The 24,395-nt window shown below is 36.3% G+C and overlaps 1 protein-coding gene across 5 annotated transcripts in view; it reads right to left on the reverse strand.

Moving 5' to 3' along the window:
* Nucleotides 1-6,352, reverse strand: part of LOC122354401 (ephrin type-A receptor 8-like) — a 68,100-nt gene extending 61,748 nt beyond the window's left edge. For all 5 annotated transcript variants that reach the window (XR_006252106.1, XR_006252105.1, XM_043252562.1 and 2 more), the window contains exon 1: nt 6,216-6,352. Coding sequence is in view for 3 of the 5 variants with exons in the window: in XM_043252562.1 (XP_043108497.1) it covers nt 6,216-6,303 (88 nt within the window). In the remaining 2 variants the exon portion in view is untranslated. The remainder of the gene's footprint in view (nt 1-6,215) is intronic.
* Nucleotides 6,353-24,395: the final 18,043 nt, after the last annotated feature.

The raw sequence follows: 24,395 nt of genomic DNA on the forward strand, positions 1-24,395 counted from the left end.
TAATGGTTTTCTATTGTAATATATTGTTAAAATAAAATAATTTTTTAGCATCATTACTCTTCAGTGTCACATGATCCTTCAGAAATCATTCTAATATTCTGATTTGCTGTTCAAGAATCATCAAGTTAAAACAGTTGAGAAGTATTATTAAAGTTAAAACAATTGAGATATTTTTTTCTTTTACAAGCCACGATACTTGAAATACTTTTTTTTTTACAATTACAATTCACTGCTTTAAAATGCCTGTCCCCAAACTTTGGTGCAGCAGCAACCAAAACCAAGGCTGAGCAAGAAAAAGATACGCAGTGAAAATCTGTACAGGATCTCAGTGTCCCTCTTGTGCTCCTCTGGGAACTGAACCCACAGCCTTTTGTGTTATCAGTCAGACGCTGAGGCACTACAGCCTCCCATGAAAAGCCCGGTGTCTCTCACCCATTGCCGAATTCCCACTTATCAAAGTCACAAACGGCCCGCAATCGATATCAGAGTCCCAAGACGGAGAGAGCCACACGCAGGTTTTTCCGTCTCGACGCCGAGGACGGACATGTAAGAAATCATAATGCGTCTCACACGCTGCATTCCTGTCATTTTATCAACGCAAGATGCTCTGTGAAAAAACGCTAAACAGATCAGAGCGAACGCGTCCTGCAAAAGCGAAGGCCTCAAAACAGCAGGACGCATCGGGGAAATTGTGCGTAACCCACCTGAAATCGTGCATGAACCCTGTGATGCTGAGACCCCAATTACAGAGCAGGACTGCCGTCTCTTTCCTCGGCCTCCCGCGTGGATATAAAGAGACCAAAGGGATTTGACAGTCTTGTTCAGGAATTATTGTTTCCTTCGTGGGAAGATAAGGATTTGCTTTGGGATCTTCTTTTTTTTCCACTGTCACACTTCAACAGTGGCTTTTCTTCCTTCTTTTAAAGGAATGGAAGCTTTGATGTAACTTACATGCAGAAATGCAAGCGTGTAGAATTTAGATCGCATGCCGCACAAGTACAAAATATAAAGCAGAATGCTCTGTTGAATTCTGGGAAATCAGCAGTTTTGTTTGCCGCACTTGAAGGCTTTTCGCTTAAGTCAATCATACTTAAATCTAAGTGCAACTACAACTGAGTGCAACTAATACACTGTACACTATTTGGGGTTTTTTTTGTTCTACAAAATTGTCAAATTAGTTTTATTACAATAAAAAAACATGACTATAACTTCTGAAATATGATATTTAGCCAACTATAATATATTCAATGTTATTATATAACTAAAAAAAATATATATATATATATATATATATATATATATATATATATATATATATATATATATATATATATATATATATTTTTTTTTTTTTTTTTTTTTTTTTAGTTTTTGTTCAAAGTTGTTCTAAGACAAGAACAGGTATTGTTTTGGTTTTAGGACAACTTTGATGAAAGGTTTTGATCCACATTAATGTATACACGAGCCTGTCGTCCTACGAAAAACAACCTAAGTAAGACTTGCACGTTTTAAAGGTAAGCGACCTCTAGCAGGCGTAAAGATAATCACAGTGTCGTGAAATTACAGATCATTACCAATCAGAATGTAGAGTGTGGACTTTTTACACCGATCTCACTGTGATTAAAACACATTCATTCATACAAATGACACCTCACTCACCCCTAAACCTACCTGTTACAAAAATCGTGCAAAAAATATGATTTATAGGGCATATACGTTTTACGAGAACATACTTTCTCTGGGTTCGAGCTCATAATTGCATGACCACGGCTCATCTTCTAATTAATCGCTCTACAAACTCTGAAGCATGAAGCAGTTATTTATCGATAGATTATATTTTTACTTTATATCTTTTTTTTACTATTTTGAAAATATGAACAGACTGAATATATTAATATGAATAATAATAGTATCTCGATGCTGCTAAAACAACATGATAGAACTATTTCAATGACGTTTGAGCACTTATTTTTATTTTTCTCTTTATGTTGAATTACTTGTTATATATGCATTTGTGTATATGCATGCAAAATGAAAAATGTAAATGAATCTGTTATGTTTGCTGATAATGTTCTCTTAAATATATGATTGGACGCAGTTCCAACCAAAATAAATGCAACTATTTTCTAGAGCAGGAGTTAGAAAAAAAGAGTAGCTCATGTGCACTGAAAAAAGTAAACAGTTAAACATATAATATTGAAATAATCTTTTATTAAGATTCTAATCGTCTCAGGGTATGGACTCGGATGAACGAAGCAATAATTCCATTTCATGAAACTTTCTTTAACGCATTTAAGAGTAGATTCTACACTAAAGCGTTTCCGATGCAGATCTTGAGGTTTCCCTACGTCTGCAAAGCCCCAGAAACCCGAAAAGGTGGATGTTGAACACCGGAGTGTGCTGTAAAATCATCAGAGCGGAGCGGAGCACGAATATTTGACAAAACAACATTCACGCTAATCTTTTCTAATCAGAAAGGTGCCAATCACGTAGGGGGAAAAAGTCAATCTTCAAATAAGATTTCATTCATTTATCACCATGCAAAGGGTCTCGGAGAAACTGTCTGAGTAAAATTGATTTGGTTTCTAATATGGATTGCACAGATCCACTGATAAGTATTCCAATGATGTTCTGGATTAAGGGCCAATCTAGAAAATTACACAGCGGAGAACCAAACTCCAGACAAGAAGGCACTTAACGAAAGTTTTTGTCAAACCGTTATTTTTCGTCCGATCAACAGAAGCATGAAATTAATTGAGTATATCTTACTCCGTTAATGTCTTTCCACATAAGTTTAAACCGGTCGGTTCATCAGTCAAACCCCCGGATCTAAGCTGAAACTATAAAATGATTCAAATCTATTATAGGCATCTTTCATTGGATGACAACAAAAAGGAATAAAAAGTAAAAGTAAAATGACTCTTTTATAATCCCTCTCGGTGCATTCGATGTCAATATTTTCTTACGCCCTTTTAAATAATGACAAAACATGCATTGGGTTTTAGCGATTGGTCTTTAATAAGAATATGCACAGCAATCACGACGGAGAAAAATCACTTGGATGCTTTATGCACTCCACAAAGGCTACAGTGCTTTATAGGGCAGGCAAAAATGCTTCTCGACAGGGATTTTCAAAGGACTTTTGTGCAGGTTAATGGAACAATTCGGCAAAACACCAAATACATCAGCGGTAATGCACCGAGCAGCATAGCATTAAACAACACAGTTATTTTGAATTTCAAACATGCGTCTCATCAATTGAGAGCTCAAAATAGGCGCCTTGTTTTCTTTTGTCACCGCGACTCGTTCAGACTTACATTTCTTTGAAAGCACGGGGTGTTAAATTAAAGGTGAAATTGAAAGGTTTATTTGTTTTTGTGCTGCACAGGGAAGACCGGGGCTGGTTGTCACGCGACTACTTCGACGGTGATTCCTCAAGGAGGGTTCGTTTTGGAAGCCAGTTCCTTTAAAGACCCAAAACCTTGATATTAAATATCCTTTATGCGTTGGATTCATGTCTGTGAGAATTTTCCTGCGTGCCAGCCGGCCCCCCGTTCTCCTCCATTCTCTCGTCAGGAGTGTTTTTCAGCCCGCCTCTCTAGCTCTCTTTCACCTCAGCGGTCTTTACGCTGTATTGAACCGTTTGTGACAGTGACTGGAGAGGCAGAAATATCACGCAAACCGTGTGTTCACTTAGTGTGTCTGAGCGGAACATCCGTGTCAAGCTGCAGCCTCCGCCGCACGCGAACCCATCTCCCCGAGATCGAAAAACATGCTACGGCTGGAAACAGGGGAAAACAGTCACGTATCCACAGGCTGGATAAGGTCACGAGGTCAAAACGCTCTCCTGTCCTCGTAGTAAACAAATACGATGCGACGAATAAAACAGAAACTGACCGCTGACGAGTGCATTATTCCGCAGCCTGGGGTTTTTGATAATGGTAGACAGCGAGGCTGTGGATGGATATTTAAAACATAGTTATTAGTTTGGAAAAAAAAAGATGTATTTTCTGATCACAACAAAATATCTGGAGAGGTATAACTGCTTCTGATTCTTTGAGACTTTGAGATCTCTCATTATATTCTACAGAATAGAATAGAATAGAATAGAATAGAATAGAATAGAATAGAATAGAATAGAATAGAATTACTCATATATTTGTAGTGCATTTTATTTTTTAATATGTTTCATAATAAATAAAATTCATTAAATACATTATTATTACCAACAACTAAAACACTTTATATATTAATTGAACTAATTTAGATATATACTGCTATTAATGAATCTGAATCTGAGTAAACAAAAATAGAATAGAATAGAATAGAATAGAATAGAATAGAATAGAACATAAGGATTTGTAAGATTACTTGGCTATATTTGCTATATTATGCTATATTTTGGATATATTTATATATATATATATATATATATATATATATATATATATATATATATATATATATATATAATGTATTTTATTTCATAATAAACCAAATAAATATGTAAACGTACATTTGTAAAGAAATCAAATAAAGAAATAATAAGAATTAATAGAAATAAGCAGAAATAATCTGTTTTAAGTAAAATAATTGGTTTCGTTTGATGAAACTTGAAGATGAATCTGATTCAGAGACAGGTTCACAGAAAATTAATTCCATAGAATTTATAGGATATATTATATTTGTAATATTTGTAATTATATACATATATTATATTTATATAATATAAAAAGCTAATATTAATGTATTCAAAATATTACTTGGAATATATATATATATATATATATATATATATATATATATATATATATATATATATATATATATATATGTTATGATAAATTAGATTCATTAAATAGATCAATGTCAATATGTACACATGGATACTGTCAGTATGCTGATAAGGTTAAGGTAAATGCGCATTTTATGAACAAACACCGACAATTACGCACGAGATTAACATGATGACATCATCAGACTGTAAAGCCATTGTTAAATCATTTAAAAAGTAACTGTATGAAACCAGAAAATGAGAGTAACGCTCGATTAGCACACTGTGATGCTCGTTAATATAATGAATTACTGAAGTAACCTCAGCTCTAGACAAACACACGGGATTGTTCATTTTTAAAAGAAACTAGTTAATGAGGTAACAACCGCACAACTGTGTGTGTGTGTGTGTGTGTGTGTGTGTGTGTGTGTGTGCGTGCGCGTGCAAGAGAACAATTCAAGCGATGATCCAATCTTAGATATGATGCGCTGCGCATCATTAACCCACAATCTAATATACAGGCTCTTTCGGGCATTTGAACGCTCAAAAGTCCAGGTTACTGCCATTGAGAATGACGCGTAGCGCGCGACGCGACGGCAGACTTCTGTCAGCAACCCTAACAAGGATCAGAAACGCTCTCTTTGAGCACGTTATCGCCCCGACGAGCCCGGCACGACGACAGACCCGAGCAGGCGCAGCAACAGCTCGAGCCCACACACGGCTCACCTCCGCGCCACCGCGCGCTTCGCAAGGACCAGAATAAAGTTTTCCTAGCTTTTGCGCCGATGCATACGAATACCTGATCGCCGAGTATCGCTAGGAAAAAAAGAGACCGGGGCTAGTTGTCACGCTTTGATTCAATTCAGTCAATGTTTTTACGCACGAAAAGCACTTTGCCGGACACAGATTCACCTTTGGTGATAGCGGGGCATGTTGTCACACCGTGCAGACCATATTGTCACGATGAAAATCTACCTTACCAGTGGAATTCGATGCATATTGTGCAAAACTTGAGTGTATTAAACTATTGCAACATTTTTCACCAACTTAGGACAACCTGCCCCAATTAAGATACTTATGACAAATAGCCTGGTCCTAAAAAGCACAATTCAAATCTATGTTTGTTTTATAGCTGGCTTTTATTTTAACGCGCGTTTGTGTTGTTTTTACAGCATTTGTGAGAATATGACGAAAAATGAATTTCGTTTTAAAGCGCAGATTGCAAACTGTCACAATCCAAGACCTCCTTGCTAGATGGAGCACATTTGGTTAACTTTACGCTCAAAATCACATAGTTGGCTTGTGACAACTTCCCCGAGCCCCGGTCTCCCTACGTGCATCACCCTGTCACCTGAAAGCAAGGCAACATCAATTCCATCCATATCATGAATGCTCACACACACACACACGCGCGCGCGCGCGCCCGCGCATCCACACTCACCTTCGTTATTAGACGTTCCTCTGGAGCTCAGAACCTGCATTGATATAGTCCACACTAAGAGGGGCAGCAGCCCTGGATCTGATGCCATCGTGCAAATGTGGACCCGGCGCACGGGGAGAAAGCTCTCTCTCTCCCTCTCTCTCCCCTCTGTCTCTCTCTCGCTCGCTCTCCCCTCTCCCCTCGCTCGCTCTCTCTCTCTCTCTCGTTCTCTGCCAGTGTAGAATCGGAGCGGCAGTCTCTATCAGGAACTGCTTTCAAAACTGCCTGCCCGCACTTGTGCACATGCAACACTACCAGGCGCAGCGTGGGGGCGTGTCCAGCGCTGCCTGTCAAAGAGAGCAGCCAATCGGAAGGCAGGCTTTGGAATATACAAATAGGGAGCTTTGCATCCAGCATACCTCCGATGTCTCATCTCTGGCCACATTTCCCAATTGACATATGTTTTATTTATTTATTTATATTTAAATATGATTTAAATATAATTAAATCACACACACACACACACACACACACACACACACACACACACACATATATATATATATATATATATATATATATATATATATATATATATATATATATATATATATAGGGTTGTTTTCTTTTTAATGCTTAAAAAAATCGTTTACAAAAAAAAAAATAATAATAATTTCCGTACTAAGGGGCATTTTTTTACCTTTATTTTGCTTTATTTTGTGTCCTCGCATATGTTTTCCTTGAAACATAGCACTGTCAATAATGCTAAATAATTCAGTTAGACCCACTTCTAAAACACATTTTACAATCTAATCTGATTATAAAGGAGCAAATGATAGAACCAAATACTATTTAGTATTATATATATATATATATATATATATATATATATATATATATATATATATATATATATATATACACACACACACACACACATACACACACGCACACACACACACACACATTTATTATTTATCAGTATTTCCAATATCTGGATTATTTCCTGTGTAATATTTCTCTCAAATGGGATCTTCTGTACAACTCTTTCTAAAAAAATCTCCTAAAACACAGTGCTATTATATTTATTTAATGCTCAACAGTACTGGATTACTAAGTGATAGCGCTGCAAATAATGGTACAACTTTATCAGAATCTTTACAATCTCAAACTGAAGCCGCGTATCGGACGTGTTTATAAACATATCCTTCCTCCCTCAAATAAAAAAGCAGGACGTTTAATTTCGAATCAGAGTGTTATTATTTATGAACAAGAGGCCACCTCCGTCGCCGTCGTCTGATGGATTTTCTGATTAAGTGCTTCAGGTGCAGATAAAATGATGTCTGCGTATTGGCTTGCAGCTTCATCTCTTCTCAGAGCATTTCTCAAGGCAATATCTGATTCAGTTAGACCTCAACCTCCAAACTGGAGTCACCATTTGCTTTGCTGACATTGATTCAACTTAATCCATAAAAAAAATCTCAATTTCTCACTACAGAACACTTCTTTTCTGCTAGTATCACTCAGCCGAAACTGCATCGCATTTTGCGGTAAACGATTTCTGCCGAAATGCACAAACCTTTTAGCCGTAGAAAGATATTTTCACACATTATGCTAAGTTGCAGTATACGTCACGTCATGCATGTAGCTGACTTTCTTAAATGCAAAGGAAAAGTCAACAAATAAGTTTGATTGTTTATACGCAGTATGGATTGTACAGAAAATTGGTATCTTTTTTGATTAAGTCATTAAAACCCCAAAAATCATGGTTTCACGATTTATTGAATTGTCGAAATATATTAATTATGACAAATTTGGACACATTTGGTAGCGTTTGTTAACTTGTTGACTAATTTGCTGCTTATTAACAGTTAGTAAGGTAGTTATTAAGTTTAGTTATTGGGTAGGATTAGAGATGTAGAACACTTTAGAATAAATGATTAATTAGCACTAATAAATTGCTAATCGGCAACTAACAGGTGTAACCAGAAACAAAGTGTTACCACACACTTTTATAGAATATTTTGCATATGTTGGAATCAATATGATAGCTTTTTTTTGCAGTAACAACCTGCTGACTCCACTACAAAAAACATACATATTGATTTGAGTTATTAGCAGTGTTATTGGATCAGCATGCATTGCATACCGACTTCATTTGTACACACTATTTGTTAATATTAGTTAGCAAAACACAATCCTTCATTGTTTGTTTGTGTTTACAGCGCGTTAACTATTTTTATAAAGCTTTTGCTTTGAAAAGCATATAAAAAAAATAATAATAATGTTAATATTAATAAATTAGGATCTGCAAAAGATTCGCCATCGTCCTATCGGTCATCTCTCCTTGCACGCTTTATCATTTGGGAATCGGTTTTTGCCCTATTGTAAAGTGTTACCAAATTATTTCACTACGAAAAAAGAAAGCGCATGAGTCACATGAGAGATATGAAGCTTAAAAATCTTTCACCGGACCAGCAGTCATCATATAAAAATATGCGACCAATGAATGCTCAGGTATTCCATAGAGAACTATACAGCTCTTCTACCCCGAACTGGAACGATTTGCTATATAATAAGCGTTATAACATGTTTGTCAAATGCCATTAACAAAAGTTTGAAGTAAAACATTGCTACCGCAAATCTGTCTAGCTCCATCTCTGGCTCTGCAGCTGGGCGGGAGAAACTGACAGAAGATGAGAGGAAGAGGGAAGGAGAGACACTGGGGGGATTCGGAGTCAAAGCGAGGGTCTGCGTTTTGCCTGCCAATGTCTTTCCTGCTCGGGCTGAGAACACAGGGAAGATGTTGTGCTGGGTCACAGCTAGCGCTGTTCAGCCCCTCCTGTGAGCAAGATGCCTACGTGCAAGAGGGCCAAGACATTTGGATGAGTCTATGAGCCTCTGTTTATAACTGCAGGCCAATTTAGAGCTTATATGTTGTTCAAATGCTATTACTGCTCAGTTATTGAATCGTTTACCCAAAAATCGCTAAAAATGTACGTAAGTAAGTCTCTTCATTGAAACAGATTTGCAGAAAGCAGCATCATATCACTCGCTCACCAATGGATCCTCCGAAGTGAATGGGTGCCGTCAGAATGAGAGTCCAGATGGCTGACAAAAACACAGCAGTGATCCACACGACTTGTGAAAAGCCGTGTCTGCTATAAACAAACTCATAATTTAGATGTTTTTAATAGTTAAAACAGATTCTCATTCCGACGGCAGCCATTGACTGCAGAGGATCCGTCGGTGAGCGAGTGATATGACGCTCAATTTCTCAACAGCAAACAAACTCATCGATCTTGGATCGCCCGAGGATGAGTCAATTTTGTTCAAATGTGCATTAACTATTCCAGAATTATTCGAATAAATATGTAACTCAAAGTATTAAACATCTGTGCTGCAGAGATCGAGATTTCTCAAATCATGTTGTTTTAAGGTGTGGTTTGACGTTAATTTTTAGCAATCTGGCTTCAAATATCTTTGCCTGGCAGACAATAAACCTTCGCAAATACATTATAAAAGTGTTGTGTTGCTTGGAAACAAGGAAAAATAGCTGAGCGTGTAAAACATCAACTTTAAAGCAGATGGTTATGTCTGCGATATGCAGTGAGCGGCACCGGTTAAGTAGTTCTGTAGCAAAACGCAGTACAACTACCGAGGAAATGTCACATAAGGTAATTAATATACATGAGTCGAGGTGGTAATTGTTATTGTTGTTACAAAATATGGATTTACAGAAAGCACGTTTTTCGATGTACAGTATCAGTTAAAAGCTTTGAAAGAAAAACATTTTATTTAACAAGGATGCAATTTGATCAAAAGCGACTTTTTTACTTTAATAGAAAAACTGACAAATGCTGTTTTTTAAACAAAGAAAAGGCTTCTCGAGCAGCAGATCATCATAGTAGAGCGATTTCTGAAGGATCCTGTGACAAGGAAGACTGGAGTTATGATGCTGTAAATGCAGCTTTTCATCACAGGAATAAATACAATTTAAAATACAGTAAAATAGAAAACTATTATTTTACATTATAAAATATTTAACAATATTCTTGTTCGAATGAATGCAGACTTGGTGAACATAAGTGACTTCCTTTTTATAAATATTACCGACCCCGAGCTTTTAAATGGGTGCATGCTTCCATTTAAAACTGCGTATTGTGACCAAAATAAAAAAAAAAATTGCGAACAACATTATTACATAATGCGCTATCTTCCGAGCCAAAGCTCTAACAAGGAACAATCCTTTTTGCAGTGTTTATGGCTTCTTCCTCTATACATGCCTATTTTAAGGCCAAAAACATCTATTGTGTCTCCACGGCGTGGAAAAGAGGCTAGAACGTTTTAAGGACGGGTGACTAAACCATACGGATTGATTTCATACTTTCAAATGCATTCCTTCATGCGTTTAGCACCTAGAATATCCAGATAGTGTTCAGATTAACAGAGGCGCGCAAAATGATTTCATTTCCTCAGCGGTGTGCTTTCAGACGCACTGGTGTTAGCGTTTTTACCAGCAGAGGCTTCTTTAGCACTTCAGTTACTAATCCTCAGGAGGAGACGAGAGCGGCCCGGCATCTGAGCTTTACAGCTGTTCGCCTTTCACCAGACGCGGAGAAACACCCACGCAAATGATGCTCCCTAAAAACTTAAGGCATGCCACAAGAACAATCCCACGGTTAAAGCTTATAACTACATTTCAACATCAAAGCTGCTTTAACGTTCACCGCATTATGAATGAGTTCAGCGGTCGTTTGATATATAAATACGTATTTTCCTACGCCAATGCTTACGTGAGCGATAACTGAGGTTAAACATCATTTGCATGACTTCCGAGTGTCAAAAAAACAAGCAACTCTTTTCAATACGTGAACCCCGGCACGTTTTTATGTATCGCGGCTGGTCGGAATTGAAATATCCGTGGACCGCTGCATCAAACCCGACCCTAAACCAACCCCATAGCAGGCATTTGTCGATGCAGCCGTGTCTTTTCAACTTCCGTTTTGTCGAACCGTCGTTACACGGGATTCGAACCAAAGCTCCTCGACTCTCGAGTACATCTCTGCGCTCAGACTAACCGTCAAAAACATCGCTTTTCAAATCCAAGCATGTTAATATTGTTTTGTAGCCATAACGTGATAACCTTCAAGTAACCGTGCTTTATTGAAACCCTGCACATTCGTGCAAAAAGGCATCAGAGTTTTACTGTCTCCAGTGTTCGTTTATTTTGGATACTGGGAAATAAATGTACCCAGGTACATTTATGCCATGAGACCAGGCAGGAAACATTTTTAATAAAAACACAGATGTGCACATATGCCGGTTCATTGCCATTTCATGTTCAAAGCAAATAAAGTTAAAAATAAAACCGCCATTTTGTTCCATTTCAGCTGCTGAACATAAACAAGGCACATGTGACAGGGATTCTCGGAGAGAAAGAGAGAGGGAGCGAGAGATAATGCGATAGAGCTCGCAATCAGCGTAAACCATACGTCTCACAGCTCATAAGCAAAACCTCTCATTAAAATCAAGAATATTTAATTTCTCTTGAGTGCAGCGTTTTGTTCCCTGAGAAATTGTCAATGGGACATCATTAAGGCATGATCAAAATAACATACGACAAGTGGTATTTTGTGGAAGAAACACTGTGCTTCTGTGAGAAGGAACTGAGGAGAACAGAGAAAGAAGAAAGCGATCACACGCTGACGGATCGTGTGGAGAAACGTCTCTCATCAACACACCGCCACAACATGGAGTTTCTTCTTCTTCATAAGGCTACTGCAGTTTCCTTGTCAGATAATAAATCTTCAAAACTAACGTCTGTATAATATATACTGTATATACGTATGTATGCAGCGCTGTTAAATGATTCATCGCGTACAAAATGAAAGTTTCTGTTTGCATAATATATAAAAATGCATTTACACATATATATTTCTATTAATATAATTTATATTATAAATAAATATATTTAAAATATATACTTAATTTTTCTGAAATGTATACAGGCATGTGTGTTATACATATACAAAATACAAAAAGATTTTCACAGCACATATACGTATATTTTAATATTAAGTTTTCCATAACTCATTAACTTATATATTAATAATATGTCAAAGAACCAAAAAGTTTTTGGTCCCATTGACTTCCATAGTAGAGAAAAAATACTATGGAAGTGCAAAGGGGACCAGAAACTGTTTGATTACCAGCAAAATGTCTTCTTTTATGACATTCAACATAAGACAGGTTTGGAGCGAGGGTGAAAAAAAAATCATTTTACGTGAAAAATCTGTGATGCACCAATAGATGATAATAAAAACAATGTAGGGCAGGTTGTTGCTTGAATGGACGATAATTTAACCAGAAGATCAATTTATGACAGGCTGATTAAAAATGACAAGGCCAAAAAATGTTTGTTAAACGGACATTTCACAGAAAGATCAACAGCATGCAGTGAGAAAAGAGGAAGGGTGACTTTACATTTTATGCCGACTGTAATGAACTTAAGAAATGAACTTGAAAATGAAAATTCTTTACTAAAGAGAATCTAATATCTTATTTACATGGTTGGTGTATCGTTTCACACGGGCCTACTCTAGCAACTCCTACTGTAGACTTGGCAAAATTCACCCACTAAAATGAAGACTTTGTTTCAAGCAGCAAGCAGTCAAACGTCCCGCCTCCTGATGCGCTGTGATTCGGGACGTCTGATAAACTCCAGCACGCTGCAGCACGAGAGGCACTGCCGGGGAGAGTGATGGACGCTCGGGCGGATGCCTGGCTTCCCCGCGGCCTGCCATTTTGTGGCACTGTGTGGCGGCAGATGGCGCGGGTCACTACACGGAGCTATATATAAACCTGCAGCAGCACGCGCCTGTAGTTTAATGGATTCACCTCTTTATGGAGAAAACCTAATAAATGTCATTAGTATTGCGATGAATCACGCTCATGTCTAGAAAACAGATATGATTAATGCAGTTTACGAAAAAATATTGTATTAACAAAATGCTGCTGTGTGTTAACGCATCATGGCATGCGTTGTTGTCTTACGTCATCTGTTTTTGGCAGGACTTGTTGTTCTCTTTTATTTGCCATTACATCATCTCTTAGCTCTTTTTTCTGAAACAACCTTGCAGGCAAACACTTTTCAAAGATTTTTCTGGTGTTTGTAAACTTGAAAAGGACTATCCTAGGTTTGTAAACTTGAAAATGAATATACAAAATAAAATAAAATAAAATAAAATAAAATTAAATAAAATTAAATAAAATTAAATTAAATTAAATTAAATTAAATTAAATTAAATTAAATTAAATTATTATAACCACCATATAACCATAAGACTTATATGGACTTTTATTCAGCTTTTTTGAAGTTTGAAAGTTCCAGTCATAACTGCACATAAAAGAGCATTCATATACTTTTTTAATACAAAAAATAGATTACTGTATTATATTATATGTAATAATCGTAATCTTTAAAATGTCTTGAAACAAAAGATACTATATATTACAAAAAAATACTATATATTAAATATGAAAATACATTATCTAAACTATTATTATATTATTATTATTATTATTATTATTATTATTAATATAGTGACTTAAAGTGGGGGTAAGTAAAATATTTAACCATATATACAAACCATATATTATATTTAGAGCTGGTCCAGGATAAATCTGATACTAAACTCAATATAAAATAAAATGATTATTATTATATATATTAACAGTAGTAGTAGTATTGCAAAATGTAAAAAACAAAATAGTAAATATAAAGTAAAGAGGAGAGGCGGGGCATATTCTGAAACATTCCTTTCCTTAAAAAAGATGTAATGACAACAATAATGCAAAAAAAAGTAAAAAAAATGACACTTCACAAGGGTTTAGAATTAGAGTAAGTTTTTGTCATTTTTGGCCGAACTCTCCCTCTTATAGTGGCTGGAGGGCATGTGAGCATGTCACAATGAAGATGGCAGCCGTATGGTTGCCGGAGCTCCAGATGGAGCGTGCGCAACAAAGAAGAAGCCTGTTCTCATCAAAGGCTAATGTGAAGTTTTAATCAAACACCACCCGAACGCCAGACCAAACACTGAAAGGATGGAACGGACGGGTCAAATGCAGTTCAAACAGCCACTCAAAGGCTTCCTAAAATTGCCGCCAACTTCAAACGCACCAGCAAATCACTTTCTCCATGCCGGGATTCAGAGCCAATTTTAAGCTAATCACATTGGGAAACCCTGCAGCTCTGCTAACCATGACGAAGGTACAAAAATCACCAGAATTCGCTACGACACACAAAACAAGCTAGTGCTAGACATGCAATGTTAGGGGAAAAATAACGAAAGCTCAGTCACGTTTTTGCAAAATGGCTTTAACAAAGAAATGAATAAGTTGGTTTACTGTGTGAGTCTCTTAGTTTAGTTCATTTCAGTGCTGGGAAAAGACAGATTGTTTGTTGAAAACATGAGAAAACCACATATTTCAAAAAAGCGCTCTTTAGTTTATATTATCACGTAAACCTAGGCTGGTTTAAGCTGGTCCTGTGTGATCTCCTGAACTGGTCAAGGATGTTTGTTAGCTAAAGTTTCTCCAAGGGTTTCACAGTTCTCAAATGATCAAGCTGGAGACCAGATTAAACCAGCTAAAACCAACAAAGATGGAGGAACGTGCACAGATGGGGCCCTTTTTGCTGGTGGTGTTTTTTTCTCCTTCAAATCAATGCTATTAATCACCTTTTGTGTCTGTCTTTCTGTTTTCGATCTCCAAACATTTAGCCAATGAAACATATTACATGGAGTTTACGACTAAAATCTTGAATCTTGACTAAAAATTGAATCCGCTCAGACTGTCAGCAAACCTCATAACTCCACCCCCTTTATCTCGACAGAATGAACTGAAGTAAAACAAAACAAAACAAAACATTCATGGTCCTCCAGAATGTCCAGAATCGAGTTTTTGCCAGGTATGCTGTAGTTTCTCATAATCTTCTATTTTGACTGGAACTGTGCTGGACGTAGTTATTAAAATTATATTTCACAAATACTCAACCCAGTGCTTTAACTTGCAACGTAATATAGTTATTGAACTTTAGATAGAGAGCAGTGGATCACAGTGAAGTCATAAACACGGCTCACAGAAGATAGCTGTTGTAATTAGGTTTAAAGAAACCCTGGAAATCTTCTGTACATTATCTGTATTGTTATTATGATTGTTATTGATATGAAATAAAAAGGTTTTTTCAAGGTTTTTTTAAGAGACTATTATTTGTGGCATTAAGCACTTGAAAGCAGTTTTCAGTTACAGCACATGCCCCTCAAAAGATCTGTGCACGGCCCTAAGATCCTGCTCAGATAAACACGAAAATACAGTCATGCTTTAAAATATTGAATTGATTAGAGCGTCATTATTGTTTAATTTTGCTACATTACTTTTTAAATAATTTATTTAATTACAGCGTTTATGTAAGTTTTATACTTTCCTGTATATATCAATATTTTAAAGACACAATTTGTTAATTTCCTATTAAAATATTGAATTTGTGCGTTAAAAATAAAAACCGATGTAACCCATTATAAGAGAAGTCATTATTATTTCATCAGTATATATTTTATATATTTTTAGATATTTATTTACTAGTCATTCATTTTCTTTTTTGCTATATATAAGCAGTATTAATATACTCTTCAACATTTGTATTTACAATATAATGCATTTAAAAATGTCATATTTTAAATTATGTAACTAGAAGTCATTATTGTTTAATAAAAATATTTGTTTAATCTGTTTTTTATAATTTGCTGAACATGAGCAATATTTCAAAGACATTAATACACTGCTGAATACGAAATTTTACTATTAAAATATATTATTTGTGTATTTACAAGAAAAAAAAGGTCACTATATTTTCTGTTATCACTATATTTGTAATATATTTTTACGTTTTTTACTTATCAATGAGTAATTTTATATAATTTGCTATACATAAGCAATACCAATATACTCTTCAATGCGAGTATTTACAGCAAAAGACATGTTAAAAAAGTACTTTTTCTTGTTATTCTTTTTTATACTGCTTAGTTTAATCTATCTGATTTATATTGTTTCTTTAATGATATGCTCTACATAAGCAGTATCTTTTAATCCCCATTTACAAAACCTCAATTCTCCACTTTTCATAACTCAAGCATCAACGTGCGTAACATAAAATGCTAATATGACTGTCAACTGCCCTTTAAAAGATAAATGGCGCTGTGGTAAAAAATACACCGCAAGTCACAGATCCAATGCAGAACATCTGTACTTTTACCGGCGATGACAGTTTGAGAACATCTAAAACGACATTAATTACAACCCTGACAGCCGAATCAGCAAGCGCGATCAATGTGACATTCAAAGTTTAGCCCTGTGCAAAAATCACACACCTCTAGCATCTCACATTAGAGGCCAAGCATGAAGTGCGTCGACGGTTATGACAGGTTACCGCCCGCCGATCTTATTATGTTGTCTTCAGCTCATTTCAGTCAGAAACGAATCTTGGCCCGAGTCTTTGTTTTTCGATAAAGAATGAATTCTTTAACGCTTCAGAACTTCTTCAAACTTCGCTTCATCTGAAAAAGATCCACCACATGATTCACTGTGGTTAATTTTTATTCCGTGCATGGCAAATAACCTTTTACCAGTCTTTTATTTCAAAAAGCAATTAAAAGGCCCCAAAAATGCTACATGATCTATCTTTTTAAAACCAGATTATTAAAAAACACAATGCACGCCGCTTTAATTCCACCTAAACTGTTTGCAGAAGGCTTGCTCGTACCTGTCTATGAAAATAAGCTGAATTTATTCCGCGGCTTTATTACGTTTTCTCTTTGATGCATATTAATGAGTATTCTCACTGTACGTTCCGGTTATAAAAGAGAAACTTTTTGTTGCTGAAATGAGAATAAACATCACAGCAAATGAGTCCCTCTCTCTCTTTTCGGCTATAAGCCGTCAGTGGGAAAGTCAGAAAGTGGCTTATCTCTCCGAGTTCAGAGATTTTCTCTTATGTAATTTTTTTTTTTTTATCTTATTGTCTTGCACATTTGCATAGAGTCGTTCTCCGGCGAGTCCGTCGAAGCACTTAAGGTTGCTTTTATGGGTAATATACATTTTTGGCTATTTTGTAAATGAATGGTCCGCTAGGCTGATTGGATCAAATCAAGGGTGAACAAACTCCTCGCCCTCTTTTTTCGATCCGCTTCATCCTCTCTCTTTTTTTTTTTTTTTTTTCCCCCCATCTATTAGAGATGGTGAAAGATTGCCTTATCTCCCTCAAAGGCATGGAAAGCCGCCTTGCGTGAAAGTGCCAGATTCAAAATTCAAAGTAGTGATTAATGTGGTCGTCCTCCTCATAGACTGTGAAAATTAGCTGGCGGCTCTATTGAACGTGACACTGCACTCGGGAAGAATCCTCACAAACTGTAAATACGGTGTAGTCATGTGTGCTCGTCTGCTCCCTCCTGGATTCGGCTGACACACCTGGGAATTGAATATTCGGAGCCGCTGAAGACTTTCAGGCAAGGGGTTCAAAATTAACACCCAAGAGCCTAACGCGTCTACAAAAGCATATTTCTTTTTACTCCATGAGTTTGAACAATTTATAAACAGGTTCAGATTAATGTAGTATATATTTTTTTGTCACAAATCAATCTTTGTTCAAAAAGGATACGGTGTTTTGACGAATGCAGGTGTATGTATTTTAAAACGGCTTGTAATTTAAAGATAATATAAGATATGATTAATTATTAATAATAATCGTGATTAATCGCTTTCAAAATAAAAGTTTACGTTTATATATGTGTGTGCACCTATATGTATATAAAGACCCACATATGCAGTATATTTTTAAAAATAAAATAAAAATGTACATGTGATTTTTATAATATATAAATTGATTAAATATATAAACGTAATATATTTTTCTTTCTTTGTGTGTATTTATATATTCATAATAAATATGCACAGTACAAAAACATTTATTTTGGATGTGATTAATAGTGCTTATTCATTGCTAATGAAGCACATATACACGCATTTAACAATTAACATTTTAATAACCTTTTTGCATTTACTGTCAATATTATATTATATAAATATGAAGTACTTTACAACTTTTTAGTGCTGTCAAACAATTAATCGCAATTAATCACAAAATATAAATTATACTGTGTGTGTATATAAACAGTACAGTATTTACATAAATATATTTATATTCATAGAATTATTTTTTATTATTATTTATAAATGAATGCATTTAATATATAAACAATATTTTTCTTAAATATACAGGCATGTGTATGTATTTAAAATATACAGAGTACACACACATTATGTGAACAAAAACTTTAATTTTTGACACAATTGCAATGAACTGTTTAGCAACACTACTTTTTATAATAACATTTTTATATATTTATGTGATATATGGTTAACCTGCTCTATTAGGCACTAATGTGGCGGCAATGCTGACAAAACTATATTTTGCAGTTAAAATATCATTTCGGACTCTGCTCATATGGTACTATTAATTCTCTTACCTTCTGCTGTTTGTTTTTTTTATGTTTTGTTTTTTGGATGTAATCCCAGTTGTCCACTTCCTCATATTTGTCATAATAAAGGTGATGCTCCTTGAGAGAGAAGATGATTAGGGGTTAATTATCACTTTATCAGAGGCAGAGACTTGAAGTATGACCACTAAATAGCTTCCTAATTATGATTAATCACTCCGAGATGACACACAGCTTTCATATTCATTCATCCAGGTTAAGAAAGACAGTTTCAATTAGCTTTTTTAGGACAGAACCACACTTATAGTTTAACTAGTTATTCAGATTAAGTTAACTTGGAAACTTTCGGTTCTTTTGGGAATAAAGAAGAACTAGCGCTGCATGCTAAAGCCCGTAACCAGTGAGCAAAGAGTTAACTCCGAGGCCAGATATATATTCTTCTCAAAAAAAGCTAACTTGTGATGTGCGTATTTGTATGAAAGGATTATTTTGGAAACATGCTTAGCGCACATGCTGGTTTCTGTGAAAAAACTACGCTACAGACAGTTATTCGACTTTAAAACGAGCGATACGTTTCGAAATGTCTGTTTTTGTTTTGGTCTATACGCCTAGTGTCAGTTTATCTAATCGGATTGATCCACTTCAATAGTGCGTTGTGGCCCTGGGTTGCCAGTTATCGGGAAACAGTGTAAACTAGAGATCAGAGATAGCAGATCGTAAAGGACCTAAAGACTGCATGACTGCACTGTAAAAAAATTACAGCGATTTTAACAGAAAAAAACTGTAATGGTATATAAAAACCTGTTTAATCGTTAACCGTAAATTCCTGTAAAATGTACTGGGGAAAAAATTTAATACCCTGCATTGCATTTAAAATTTGGTTTTAAAATCATTGTTTTTCATAGTTTTTCTGGTCAGTTACGTTTATTAGGGTTGTATGTTGCATGTAATGTTGTTAAATTAAAGTTTATTGCATATTTCAGTTTAATGAAATGAGCACCTTCTATGCATGTTACTCATTAAAAACTGTTTTAATGGGCTTTGGTTGATCATGTGACTTTCTCATGACCACCTGTATTTGGCAGTTATCAGTACCAGTGTATTTCAATAGTACAAAACAGATTATATCAGTCAATGAAATTACGGTATTTAACTGTAAATTTAAGTTAAAATTGTAAAGCCTAAAATGTTATATTTTAAGGTAGAACACAGCTGCCTTTTTTTTTTTTTTTTTTTTTTTTACCAGAACGTTATATATTTTTTTACAGCGTATCTAAAAACAAAACAAACAAGAAAAAACATTGAAATATTAATAAATCAACCCATCAACTTACAATTTAAGGCTCATCACTTTTTCTGTGACCTGCGCTTATTCATTTTGCACGTCCTCAATCTGGCAACCTCGTGAAGGTTTGAACTAAAAAGGTTTAAATGAGAAAAAAGGTCACGACAGATTCATATCTTGCCATTTTGACTCATGAGTCAAAATTGAGAAATTTACTTATATATCAGAGATATTAGAAGCATCAACATGTTCTGAAACACAGTTCATGTTTCAGCCGTTCAAGGGGGTATGTGAGGTTATCCGACTTGTTTCCTATCGATTACGGCTCTCCAAAGCCCAAGAGAGGATCTTAAGCATGTGAACTCTTCAATAATGAGTCAAGCTAATGAAGCAGACAGGGAGGCATGATGTTTGTGTTGTCTGAGTTAATTAGTCACTTGTTGCCTATGTCGTTAGCAGCGGTAGCCTCCACAAGAACAGCTTTGCAATTTCTGATGGAAATGTCAGTGATGTTTGCCACGCAAAAAGTTGCCAACCACAATACTCAAGTGTGGTTGCTATGCAGTTGCTAAGGTGTTCCAAATGGTTTCCAAGGTGTTGCTATGAAAAAAAAATTGAGTGTTTATTAGAATGTTGCTATGCAGTTGCAAATGTGTTCTAAATGGATATCATGGCGATGCTATGCAGTTGCTAAGATGTTCAAAATGGGTTCTGAGGCATTCAATTATTCGGAATGTTTTCATGGTATTTCTATGTGGTTACTAAGGTGTTCTAAATGTTTATTAATGTGTTGCTATAACAGTTGCTAAAGTGTTCCAAATGGAATGAAAACATTGATCTGAGTGTTTATCAGGATGCTGCTATGCAGTTGCTAAGGTATTCTAAATAGTTTTCATGTCATTGCTATGTGGTTGCTAAGGTGCTAAGGGTCTATTAGGTGTGTTGCTATGCAGTTGCTAAGGTGTTCTAAATAGTTTTTTCATGTCATTGCTATGTGGTTGCTAAGGTGCTAAGGGTCTATTAGGATGTTGCTATGCAGTTGCTAAGGTGTTCTAAATAGTTTTCATGTCATTGCTATGTGGTTGCTAAGGTGCTAAGTGTCTATTAGGGTGTTGCTGTGCAGTTGCTAAGATGTTCTAAACATTCCTGGGTGCTGTTCTGAGGTCACTGATGCATTTCCGTGTAATTAATATGCTTAACTGAGTGTTTTTAAGACAATTATTATGCAGTTGCTAATGTGTTCAGAGTGGTTTCTGTGTGCAGTTTTGCTATTTCTATGATGATTTCATGTCAATACTAAGTGGTTGCTAATGTGTTCTGAGTGTTTTTAGGGTGTTGATATGCAGGTGCTAGAGTGTTCTAGTGGGTTCCAAGTCAATCTCCATGACATTTTTTTCACTATAACTCTGTCCCTCCCCCAACGAAAGTAAAAAAATCATCAGGTGTCATTCGTGACCATAACCACAGGGTGCACCGCCAGGATTTCCTCTTGGGGTACAAAAACCTGATCAAGCATCAGCCTAAAAATTCACAAAATATTTCTTAACATAATGCAATATTCAGGAAGCCAAACACGCAGACTATATGATATGAACTTAGCATGGCTCCAAAAATCTGTTTACGACAGCATCATTAATTTGTGGAACTTGTTATCTCAGTCACATATGGCTGGAGCCGAGACACACTCAAATGCACGCTCAAACAAGCCTATATGCACATATATTATGCAAAATAAAGGAAGAACAAAGTAAACAGACACTATAGGTGACAGGAAGGACTTCATTAGGGAGGGATTTCTGCTGAGCTGACAGAGACACCCTGCTCTCTCTCATTCTCTCTCTCGCTGTCTTAAACACACACACGCGCACACACTTATGCTTCCCATCTTGTGAGGGAAACAGTGGGAATGGGAAATGGGGGTGGACAAGGAGACAGACAGAACAAGGCCCGTCACGGCACAGCAGAGGCTTTTTGTCACTTTCAGAGGAGGCCTGTAAGCGAGCTAGTGGCAGTCGCAGCAGTTGTGGGAGGCAGGGTGAGGGAAAGTTCATCTGGAGGCGCTCGGCTCCAAACACAGCTCCAGAGACACGCGTTGACTCCAGGCTTTTGGCAGTACGACAACAGTTAGCGCGTAGCGGGCTAATGCCGCGCGGTGCTTTTCACAGACCTAATCTTCACAACAACAGTGGTTAGGACAAAAACAACAGCAATGTGAGTCATGTTTATACATAGCCGTGCTGGTTTTGTTGCTCTGTTGCACATTAGGGGTTATTTTTCATGCCTGTTTGATGGCGGGTAGGAGGAAACCTGAGCGCTAACCGCATGTCACGCCAATTAGAGCGCTGCACTTTGGGTGGTGAAACACTCGGCGGTCAATTTGAGTTCACTGCAAACTAGCTAGAATTTGCTTTCGCTTTTACAACACAGTAAGGTGGTTGTTCGTTCCTCAGCTAGAGTCGGAAATTAATTTACCCTTCCGGATGGGGGTAAATTGAGAAAAATGTCCATTCAAAAATCATCAAGTGTATATAGAAAATGTTTTCTGTTAAATAATATACAATAGGCAGTGCTTTAAGGAAATGTCATTACACAAATGACATTCACTGTGATTATCATGGCCTTACAAAAAAATTGTAAAAGAAATATTTTATAATTTAATTTTTTTTTACCAATAATTCACAATGCATACAAAAGCAACAATTTCACTAAACAGAACAGACTAAAATGCTATCAGTTTTTCCATTAGCACAGTGTCAGAAAATTTATTTATGAGAATAAATGTCTCCACTGTCACTTTTGATTATTTGAAAGTATAGTTTTTTTTTTTTTTTACTTTGTTCAGCTTTCTGTCGCTGTATAGACAGCAATGCAACTGACACATTATAGGCCCAGAAAGTTAGTAGGAACGTTATTAAAACCTTAAATTCAACTTTAAATTTACAAGAACAGAACGCCTCAGGTGCGTTGGTGTCAATGCGGGTCAGGCTCTTGGATTTCATAAAAACATCTTCTTTTGTGTTCTGAATATGAACGAAGGTTTTATCGGTTTGAAAAAACTTAAGGGGAATCATTTATGACAGAAATTAAATTTTGGGTGAAATAACTCTATAATGGCTCCTTAATTACTTAATTTCTTTAAGTAAATAAATAAATTTCATGGACATAAAATGTCTAATATTAGGACATAAAATAATTTTTGGTCTTTTGGTGGCTTAATGCAACGAATATCCCACACATGCAATTTTGTAGAAGGGGGAACTAAATTAGGTATAGATACAAAAATTGGCAATTAAAACCTGCAATGCTCGCTACCTCAAATAAAATCACCAGCCAACAGGCGAGTAAATAACAGCTGTTACACAGACCAGCGTTTTTAACGCCTACAGCTATAACTATCGTGGCAAAGAGCTTTGCTAAACAGCCCCAGAGCTAAAAATGAAGTTGAGATGTTGACACGCAGGGAATTCTCAGAGGGCCGGTCATTTAAAACACTGTTTCACACGACTCAAAGTTTGCCATCATCCTTCATCAAAACAAATTATTAACCTTTAGAAACTAGCGCGGCTGGCAGACATTCCCGAGTTCACTCCAGGCTGCCATATCTGCCAAAACTCGGCTGAAAATACACACAGGGACCATTTTCTTAACAGCTGGGAGTTCAATTAGCAGCTGATAAGCGAGCAGGGGTTGGACCCTCCAGTTTCCTGATTCCTCATGAAAAGAAGAGCAGAGCGGGCTGACTCGGCACCGCGGGCCAGAATAGAAGAGTAATGTTCTCCGCGCACAGCTGCTAACTGACAACAAAGGACTTGTCATCGTGATTAATGGCTTGAGGAAGCTTCTCTTTGTTACCAGGGCAGCACTGTACCATGTTAAAGGCTATTAACGTGGAGGAAAAGATGGGGAAATATATAAAACTAAAGAGGAGAGGGAAATTTATATATAAAAATGGGTACAGGAGGTGAATAAAGGGAGTAAAAGTGGCTTGAGTTGAGTAAAGGGGAATCCATGATGTAGTACGCCAGGATTTTACAACGCTGGCAAGGATAATGTGGGCATATGACAAAGAGCTATTTGTTGAAATCACTTGGCATCGGTATTTGTGGTGATAAATACTTAAGGCTGAGATTTGACGTCTGCTGCAATCGGATTTAGAGCTGTCGCCGTTCTTTATTTTTCCCTTCGCTTCATCACCTGTAAATGAAAAGAACTTTTTATGGAGGCGGCGATATGATGCACTGTCGGGTAGGGAAGGAGCTAGAGAAGCAACTTTTCACATTGATTTTCGTGGTCAGCTGAACACAAAATGGTTTTGATGCGATGCTGCCATGGCAACTAGAGGCAAAAACGCTTTCGGATTCG

The sequence above is a fragment of the Puntigrus tetrazona genome, chromosome 11, assembly GCF_018831695.1.
Source record: "Puntigrus tetrazona isolate hp1 chromosome 11, ASM1883169v1, whole genome shotgun sequence".
Classification (NCBI taxonomy): Eukaryota; Metazoa; Chordata; class Actinopteri; order Cypriniformes; family Cyprinidae; genus Puntigrus; species Puntigrus tetrazona.